At 44.7% G+C, this 9,971-nt stretch overlaps 1 protein-coding gene across 1 annotated transcript; it reads right to left on the bottom strand.

Annotated features, from left to right (window-relative positions):
• Nucleotides 1–558: 558 nt before the first annotated feature.
• Nucleotides 559–1,247, bottom strand: LOC125927572 (ubiquitin-conjugating enzyme E2 variant 1-like). Its single transcript, XM_049638080.1, has one exon. The coding sequence runs from the start codon at nt 1,245–1,247 to the stop codon at nt 804–806; it is 444 nt and encodes a 147-aa protein (XP_049494037.1). The 3' UTR covers nt 559–803.
• Between the last annotated feature and the right edge of the window lie 8,724 nt (nt 1,248–9,971).

The following is a 9,971-nucleotide window of genomic DNA, read 5'->3' on the forward strand; positions in this document are numbered from 1 at the left end:
GGTGACTGTTCTTTTCACTTTATCAAAACCTGAGCTAAAAAACCGCACGCATCAGCTGACGATGACAGCAGAGGGTGGCAGGGCTGAGGACCCAATATTCATTCCCAGGCTGGTGGAGAGTAAATGTGGTTCCAAAACTAAATGAGGGAAGTCAGAGACTCTTTCCAACCTTACCTGATGGCTTCTGGCCAAAGCAAGGAAGTATTCTGGAAAGTGTTGGGTGGTGATGGTACAAAAAGGGAGTTGAGGAGGAGGAGGAAGGAAAAAGCAGCACCCCTCGATTAAGGTGGGGGAGAAGATACGGGGAGAGCCCTGAATTCCTCACCAAAGGCCAATGTCAGAGGGGAGCAGGGGGGGTTACAATCTATGCTTCGGCCACGGGTGGTGGTGGAAAGTGAAGAAGGGACAATGGCTTGGGGGGGGAGGAGAAGGGGAGAAGGCAGAGACCCCAGGCCATGTAATCAGCAGCAAGGTGATTGTGTGATGTGTCTTTTCACAGTTGAGTTAGATGTGCCCCACCAGTTATGATGGGAACCAATTTATGATGGGAACCAGAAGTTCAACTATGTGGACAGTGGTTACACTTGACAGGATCATTCCTTATAGCACAACTTATATATTTTAAATGGACAAAAAAATTAGTGTCGTTTACAGTATCTTAAGATAAATTGCCTTTGAATGGGAGCTTCCTTTCCAGTACTTTGAGGTCTACAAGACGTATCTAGAAAATTTACTACCGTGGAAAATGAAGACTGCTTAAATCGAATGGGAGGGGGGTAGGGGAGGGCCTGTGGTTTTTCTTTTTAATTGCTGTAACACTGTCCTTCGGGCGGCCGAGGGAGTTTCATGTTTTCTTTAGACGTCATTAGGCGCCGGAGCTCTTGCAGGACGACTTTGATGCTATATGGATTCTGCCATTTTGCTGGCACTGATATGGCTCTTGGGTCCACCACTCCATTAGAACTATTAACTCCATTCATATTAATTTTTGTTACAAATCTTACAAAGGGGGGTGCTTCTGGGCATTTAGGTCCCCATTCTATTTTAAGGCTGTATATTCGGTTTTCATAAATTGTTCTTGGAGGCCCAATTATCATCCCTGTCCATCTTGTAAGTGTCATGTCTTCATCATCTTCTAGACCGCAGCTAACTGTGCCATCTCCTACTCCTTTCTGGCCTTCTTCCAGTTCTTCCAACAATCGAAAATTGCGACGGACTTTTACTCCCCAGCCCGTGGTGGCTGCCATCTTGCGTCGCTGTCGCTCCTACTTTTTTTTTTTAAGATTTGTTTACTTTTGAGTGAGAGAGAAAATGCAAGCGGGGGAGGGGCAGAGAGAGAGAGGGAGACACAGAATCCAAAACATTTTACCTACTCATACCCCCACCTCTTAACCCAGATCAAAGGTTTAGAGGAGCCGGGTCGCCTGGGTGGCTCAGTTGGCTAAGCACCCGGCTTTTGATTTAGGCTCAGGTCATGATCTCACTGTTCATGAGATCGAGCCCCATGAGATCGAGCCCCATGAGATCGAGATGACCCTCTTTGCTGTCAGTGTGGATCCTGCTTAAGATTCTCTCTACTCCTCTGCAGCTCGTGTGCACATACTCTCTCTCTCTAAAAATAAATAGGGGCGCCTGGGTGGCTCAGTCGGTTAAGTGTCCAACTTTAACTCAGGTCATGATCTCATAGCTCTTGAGTTCGAGTCCCACACAGAGCCTGGAGCCTGCTTCAGATTCTGTGTCTCCCTCTCCCTCTGCCCCTCCCCTGCTCGTGCTCTGTCTCTCTCTCACAAAAATAAACAAACGTTTAAAAAAATCAAATACACATTTAAAAAAAAAAAGTTTGTGCCTGGCTGGGTCAGTTGGTAGGACATGTGACCCTCGATGTCAGGGTCATGAATTAAAGTCCTCCATTGGTTGTAGAGATTACTTAAGTAAGTAAGTAAATTACTTAAGTAAGTAAGTAAGTAAATAAATCTTTACCAAAAAAAAGTTTAGAAACTGCAATTTTATTCCTCATTTTCCCATCCATTCTCAGGCTCAACTCCTCTTATGTGCATATTTTATAAGTAGGCTCCCTGTGGTGTGGAACTTGAACTCATGACCCTGCGATCAATATCTGAACTGAAATCAGGAGTTGGACACTTAACCAACCAGCCACCCAAGGCACTCCTTAAGAGTATCTACTTTTTTTTTTTTTTTTTTTGAGAGAGAGGGCGCAAGTTAGCCAGGGGCAGAGAGAGAGAGAGAGAGAGAGAGAGAGAGAGAAGCAGGGCTCACCTAGAGGTCCTGTTTTTACCCAAAGCAGGGCTTCACCCTGCTTTCTCTTTACCCAAAGCTTACCCGATGTGGGACTCGAACTCACCAACTGTGAGATCATGACCTAAGCCAAACTCAGATGCTTAACGACTGAGCCACCCAGGCACCCAAGAGTATCTTCTATTTGAAGACTCTTCACTGAACAACTGCCTTGTCACCTCCGAAAGTTGCTGCTGAGCCTGGCAGTCAACATGTTGAATGAATAAATTGTCCATTAAAATAATAATAATAATAATTTTTTAAAGAAAAAGGAAAAATAGGGGCACCTGGCTGGCTCAGTCAGAAGAGCATGACTCTTGATCTCGGGGTCCTGAGTTCGAGCCCCATGTTTGGCATAGAGATTACTTAAAAAATGAATGAATGAATGAATGAATGAGTAAACTTTAAAGATATTTTTTAAAAATATTAAAAAAAAAATTTTTTTTAATGTTTATTTATTTTTGAGACAGAGAGAGACAGAGCATGAATGGGGGAGGGTCAGAGAGAGGGAGACACAGAATCCGAAACAGGCTCCAGGCTCCGAGCTGTCAGCAGAGAGCCCGACGCGGGGCTCGAACCCACGGACAGTGAGATCATGACCTGAGCCGAAGTCGGACGCTCAACCGACTGAGCCACCCAGGCGCCCCTAAAAAATATTTTTAAGAAGAAAATGAATGTGGCAATGAGAAAGAATGAAATATGGCCTTTTGTAGCAACGTGGATGGAACTGGAGAGTGTGATGCTAAGTGAAATAAGCCATACAGAGAAAGACAGATACCATATGGTTTCACTCTTAGGTGGATCCTGAGAAACTTAACAGAAACCCATGGGGGAGGGGAAGGAAAAAAAAAAAAAAAGAGGTTAGAGTGGGAGAGAGCCAAAGCATAAGAGACTCTTAAAAACTGAGAACAAACTGAGGGTTGATGGGGGGTGGGTGGGAGGGGAGGGTGGGTGATGGGTATTGAGGAGGGCACCTTTTGGGATGAGCACTGGGTGTTGTATGGAAACCAATTTGACAATAAATTTCATATATTGGAAAAAAAAAAGAAGAAAATGAAAAAAATAAAGAAAAGTAGTGAAAAAAGGAAAAGATGTAACTACATCTAGTACAAAATTAATTATTCACAAGTACTGTACTCTTTCTTCATCTACCCAATATTGAGATCTCTTTTCTAATATAATTATCAACCTATTAGAGAACTTTAAGGATTTTCCTCAGCCCACACCCAGGGGCAATAGATCGAGCCCTTGAGCATCCACTATTATCTTTCTTCTGCCCCAAAAGATGAATGGCATTTTGTCTGGGAATAAGATTCTCGGCTCTTAGTTGCAGTTTCTTTTCTGTTTGTAGATATTCTTCCCCCGTCTTCTTGTTTCCAGTGCAGCAAATGAGAATTCTCATGCTAGATTTATTTGCTTTCCTTTTTAAAAATAGCCTCTTCCTTCAGTGTGAAAACTTGCACAGTTCTCCTGTTACCCATGAGGTTCAGGAATTTTGCCAGAATATGTGTACATGTGTATCTTTATTGTTGTTGTTGTTGTTGTTGTTGTTGTTATTATTATTATTATTATTATCTGGGTGTCAATAAGATAAACACCTCACCAAAGTTTATCAAGCCTGATAAAGAAAAACAAAAAGAAAACAAAGTGTACATTTATACATTGGAAATGAAAAAAGAGAAGGGCCTGGGTGACTCAGTTGGTTAAGCATCTGACTCTTGGTTATGGCTGAAGGTCATGATCTCATGGTTCATGAGTTCGAGCCCTGTATCGGGCTTGTTGCCGTCAGTGCAGAGCCCCCTTTGGACCCTCTGCCCCCCACTCTCTCTGCTCTTTCCCTGCTTGCACTCTTTCTCAAAAGTAAACCTTGAAAAAAAAAAAGTTAGAATGCTAAATTGTATGCACATTTTACCGCAATAAAAAAATTCTTACTAGGTTTTTATTTTCTTTAACGCTTATTCATTTTTGAGAGACAGAGACAGAGTGTGAGTGGGGGAAAGGCAGAGATAGAGGGAGACACAGAATCGGAAGCAGGCTCCAGGCTCCAAGCTGTGAGCACAGAGCCTAAGTCAGGGCTCGAACTCTGAACTGCGAGATCATGACCTGAGCTGAAGTCGGACACTTAACCGACTGAGCCACCCAGGCGCCACAAGATTTTTAAAGCACAAGCAAAGATACAAAGTGAAGGACTCGTAATTTTCACGTCGTGGGTATATAATATGACAGCAGATTCACAATACAAAAGCACATCCGTAAGAATCAAAAGTGGGCATGTGCGGGCCTCGGCTGGTCAGATTCATAGAGTCCGAAAGCAGAATGGTGGCCACTAGGAAATGAGTTTAATGGGGACAGAGTTCCAGTTGGGGAAGATGAAAAAGTTGTGGAGATGGGTGGTGGTGATGGTTTCACAACAGTGGGAATGTACTTAATGCCGTGGAACGGTACGCTTAAAAATGGCTAAAATGATAAGCTCTTTCAATTTCACCATAATTTTATTTTTTAATTAATTATTAAGTTTTAAATGTTTATTCGTTTTGGAGAAAGACGGAGAGTGTGAGCAGGGAGGGGCAGAAAGAGGGAGAAAGAGGATCCGAAGCTGGCTCCACGCTGGGCTCGAACTCACCAACCTTGAGATCACCTCGAACTCACGAACCTTGAGATCACGACCTGAACAGGAGTCAGATGTTCAACTGACTGAGCCACCCAGGGGCCCCTTAAAAAGTCGTTTTAAGTGGGCATTTTTGCTCCTAGCCTCGGCCCTCTAAAACAAACATGATGAAGTCTCTGGCGACTCAGGATGTGGAGAAACAGATCCGGTATGTGATGTGCCCGCAGAAGGACAACAGACGGAACACCCAGCTCTGAAGGGAAAACACAAAGAACCCTGGCAGATTCGTACAGGATTTTAAGAAAACGGAATCTGAAAATAGTATAGTGCGTTTGATTTGCTTTTTTTTTCCTCAAGCGTCAGTTCCCATGATTTGGGACAGATTTACTACAAGCAGACACGCGTAAGACAGGAACTAACGGTGCCTTCCCATGCAAACGTGCTTTCCAGATATGATTTGTCTGTGGTTGACCTTACCTGGTACCTGGTACTGCTGCCCAGCCCGCAGCATCAGGTAGCATTTAGCTCCTGGGAGTGTGCGGAATCCACACTGGCCACCAGGAGGCAGGAGTCCCCGTGTGGTTCGGACCAGGTAAGAGAAAGGCTGCAAGGAATGAAGGCTCTTAGGGGCGCCATTTTGTACCCTCAGGCTTGAGAGACCTCCAGAAACTCCAGCTACTCGCAGGTAGAAAAAGCATTTGACGGAGATTAGGGTGGACTGACCATATTGTCCTCTCTCAACCCTGGGAGAAGCACCCAAATTTCTCAGCTCATGTGACAGGTTCTTTTCCTGCTAATAGATAGATAGATAGATAAATAGATGTATATATACAACCAAAGTGGGACTCGAACTCACAACCCCGGGATCAAAAATGGCATCCTCCACCAACCAAGCCAGCTACTTGCCCCTCCCTGCTGTTTATCTCAATACCTACATCCCTCCTACCAACCAACGTGCCAGTGGTAAATTCTGTTTCCTGGGCATTTGCAGGGGTACTAACTTTTGTGCCAACTAGAAAAAGAAGTCTCTTCTGGGCAGATACAAGCTGGCAGGCAAAGGACTTGGCGAGTTGACTGATGCTTCTCCGTGAGTTAGAAAAAAAAAAAAATCCCCTGTTCCTGAGCCGCCCTGTGGTGGTCCTGAGTGGTTACTGAGTACCAGGGACTGTGCTGATGAAGGAGGACTTCAGCTGCCTCCATTTTGACCTCAAACTTGCTAGTTGGGTGTTTCTTTCTAGCCTGTCTCTAGGCTCAGGAGCAAGACCCTGAGGGCAAAGCATCCCCCCCCCCCCCACCATGGGGAAAGGAAAACTACCCCCTCAAGCCGCAAGGACTTTCCCGAGCCAGCAAGATCAAGATCCTCCCCCCATGACTGACTCCAAGACAATGACCAGTGATTTGACTTTCACCCCCCACCTACGCCCCACGTTTTCCTACATAAACCTGGAAGTATTTTCAGCACTTTGAAGACAGTCTTTGAGAAGCTGTTTTCCCGGTGGGGGCCTCACTGAATTAAATCCCTTTCTTCTTTCACCTCCACTTGTCTCTCTGTCTTTGGATTTCGTCAGCAGTGAGTGGCCGCACCTGATCTGTTTGGGGTCCCCGGAGCCAGGGGCCCTTGAACGCCTGCACACCGGCTACCCTGGAGTGCTTTGCATATTTTGTCCAATAATCCTCACCACGATGCAGGCACTACCACCGTCCATGTTTTTCTGATGAAGAACCTGAGTGCGAGTGCAAAGAGCCCACAACCAGCAGGCAGAGCTCACGCCAAAGGGAACGGCAAAGACCTTGGTTGCCCTAAACTTCTCCCCACGTCCACTGCACTCCCTGGAGTCCCAGCAGAACTGTAACTCATTGTATCTCAGGGTGACGTTTAAAACCACATTTTTATGTTTATTTATTTATTTTGAGAGACAGCACAAGCTGGGGAGAGGCAGAGAGGAGGAGAGACAGAATCCCAAGCACTGATGGTGCAGAGCCCGATGTGGGGCTCGAACTCACAAACCTCGAAATCCTGACCGGAGCCAAGATCAAGAGCCGGACACTTAACCGACTGAGCCACCCAGGCGCCACAAGACCGATTTTTTTTTAACTCTTTGTTGTTATGCTAATGAATGTACATAATGTGAATGTAGTGTCCAAACGAGTAAAAAGAATGTCCGACAAAGTTAAGGAAGGAAGTTTTATCAAATTCTCTGCAGTTCCCTTACAACTCCTTCCTGGCCCCCTAAGAGATAACTCCCATCCCAACTTTTGTGCTAATCTTTATCACACGTGTATGTATATCTAACTAATATGATATTTAGTCTTGTCTGGTTTTGAACTCTACAGAAACGAAATGACACTGTGTGCACTCTCCTGAGATGATTCTTCTGTGACTCGCCCATGTTGATGGGTATAGTTGGAACTGTTGTGTTCACTGTTGCATAGTATTCCATTGTACGAACATTCCACAATGTCCGTCCCATTCTTGCTAGATATACATGCCTAGTTTTTGCTACTATAAACAATGCTGATATAAACATTCTTGTTCCTATCTCCTCATGCATGTGTGCGAAGACTTTTTCTGGGATATAAAGTGTTTACAAATCTTTTCAGACAATTTATTTTATTCTTTAAAAAATGTTTATTTTTGGAGGCGCCTGGGTGGCTCAGCTGGTTAAGCATCCAACTTGTGCTCAAGTCGTGATCTCACAGTTCATTGGTTCAAGCCCCTCGTGGGGCTCTGTGCTCACAGCTTGGAGCCTTGAGCCTGCTTCAGAGTCTGTGTCTCCTCTCTCTCTGCCCCTCCCCTGCTTGCACTATCTCTCTCTCTCTCAAAAATAAATAAACATTTAAAAACATTTTTTAATGTTTATTTTTTGAGAGAAAGAGTGTTTGCATATGCATAGGGAAGAGGAAGGGAGAGATGGGGACAGAGGATCCCAAGCGGGCACTGAAGCGGGGTCTGCACTCACAGTGCAGACAGTGGTGAGCCTGATGAGGGGCTCGAACAAACGAACCATGAGATCATGACCTGAGCTGAAGTCGGACACTCGACCAACTGAGCCACCCAGGTGCCCCTTAAGACAAGTTAATTATGACCACATGCCAAACTTTTATTATAGTTTTGCTGTAATAGCAAAGGCTTCTCACAGACCACATCAAAGATTTCTCTCTTGGTAGAAACACAGGGAGAAAAATTACTAGGTAATTTAATTTTTTATTTTATTTTTATTGTTATTTTTAACGTTTATTTTTGAGAGAGAGGAACAGAGTGCGAGTGCGGAGGGGCAGAGAGAGAGGGAGACAGAGAATCTGAAGCAGGCTCCAGGCTCTGAGCTGTCAGCACAGAGCCTGACATAGGGCTTGAACCCATAAACCGTGAGATCACGACCTGAGCTGAAGTCGGATGCTTAACTGACTGAGCCACCCAGGCACCCCATAGGTAATTCAAAGGAAAAATTTTTTTCTGTTTCTACTCTCAATACTTTAGTACCCTTTTTTTTTAAGTTATTTTTTTAAATAAAAAAAAACATTTACTTTTGAGAGAGAGAGTGAGTGTGTGAGCAGGTGAGGGGCAGAGAGAGGGAGACACAGAATCCGAAGCAGGTTCCAGGCTCTGAGCTGTCAGCACAGAGCCCAACACAGGGCTTGAACCCGCAAACCATGAGATCATGACCTGACCTGAAGTAGGACGCTCAACTGACTGAGCCATCCGGGTGCCCCTATTTATTTTTGAGAGAGAGAGAGAGAGAGAGAGAGAGAGAGAGAATCCCAAGCAGCCTCTGCACTGTCAGTCTCATGAACCCTGAGATCATAACCTGAGTCAAAATGAAGAGTCAGACGTTTAACCGACTGAGCCACCCAGGCGCCCTAATAGTTCAGTACTTGTGACATCAGATGTGAGAATTTTTCCCCACACCAAGCAATTCTCTGACACCAGCTGGTTGTCCTATAATTTAACTCAATTCTGGTCCCATCTACCTGGAGTTATCCCACAGGTTAAGGGCTCAGTCTAGAAGACTGTCCCCTCCCCACTCCCAGGTCAGATGCCAACCACACGTCCAGGTTGTCACCTGTACTTCTGATCCACTAGCTATAAATCAGAAGTTCTCACTTCCGGCTCCTGGGGTTTGACTAATTTCTTAGATGGGCTCACAGAACTCCGTTTACTTACTGGATTACCAGTCTATTACAAAGGCTCTAACTCAGAAACAGCAAAATGGAAGAGACGCTTTGGGCAAGGTATGTAGAGGGTAAAGGGTGCAGGGCTGCCTTACTCCCTCTGGGCACGCTGCTCTCCCACCTCTGGGTGTTCACCGACCGGAAGCTCTCCAAAACCCTGTTGCCTTCCGGATTTTTAGAGAGGAGTCATTGCACAGGTGTGATCAATGAAATCATTGGCCCTTGATGATTAATTCAACCTCTAGTCCCTCTCCCCTTTCCAGGGATGGGGAAGTAGGGCTAACATTTCTAGCCTTCCAACTGGTTGGTTTCCATGGCAATCAGCCCCCCAGTTTAGGGGTTTTCCAAAAGTCACCTCATTAAGATAAACTCTGGAGTGGTTGAAAGGGACTTGTTATGAATAACAAAAGACAATCTTTTTCATTCTAACCACTTATAATTCCAAGGGTTTTAGGAGCCCTGTGACAGGAATGGGGACTAAGACCGATTTCTTACGATAAATCACATCATAGTAATTGTTGTTAGGTTGTGTACAAAAAAAATGTCTCATTAAAGATCTGTAGACTCTTCGGGGCACCTGGCTGGCTCAGTCAGAGGACGGTGCAACTTCTGAGGTTGTGAGTTTGAGCCTCACGTTGGGTGTAGAGATTACTTAACAAACTTTAAAGAATTAAAAAAAAAATCTGTAGACTCTTTGGGGCGCCTGGCTGGCTTAGTCACAAGAGTATGTGACTCTTGATCTCAGCGTTGTGAGTTTGAGATCCACGTTGGACATTGAGCCTACTTATAAATAAATTAATTAATTGATCTTTAGACTCTTGACTGAGAGTGGACAGTCAACTTTAGTAGACGGCTATCTAGTTTCTCACAAGATATCTTCATTTCATTATAATCTATC

The sequence above is a fragment of the Panthera uncia genome, chromosome E1, assembly GCF_023721935.1.
Source record: "Panthera uncia isolate 11264 chromosome E1, Puncia_PCG_1.0, whole genome shotgun sequence".
NCBI classification, from domain to species: Eukaryota; Metazoa; Chordata; class Mammalia; order Carnivora; family Felidae; genus Panthera; species Panthera uncia.

Coding starts and splice junctions, on each gene's coding strand:
- LOC125927572 (XM_049638080.1), bottom strand. CDS start 1,247: ATGGCAGCCACCACGGGCTGGGGAGTAAAAGTCCGTCGCAATTTTCGA.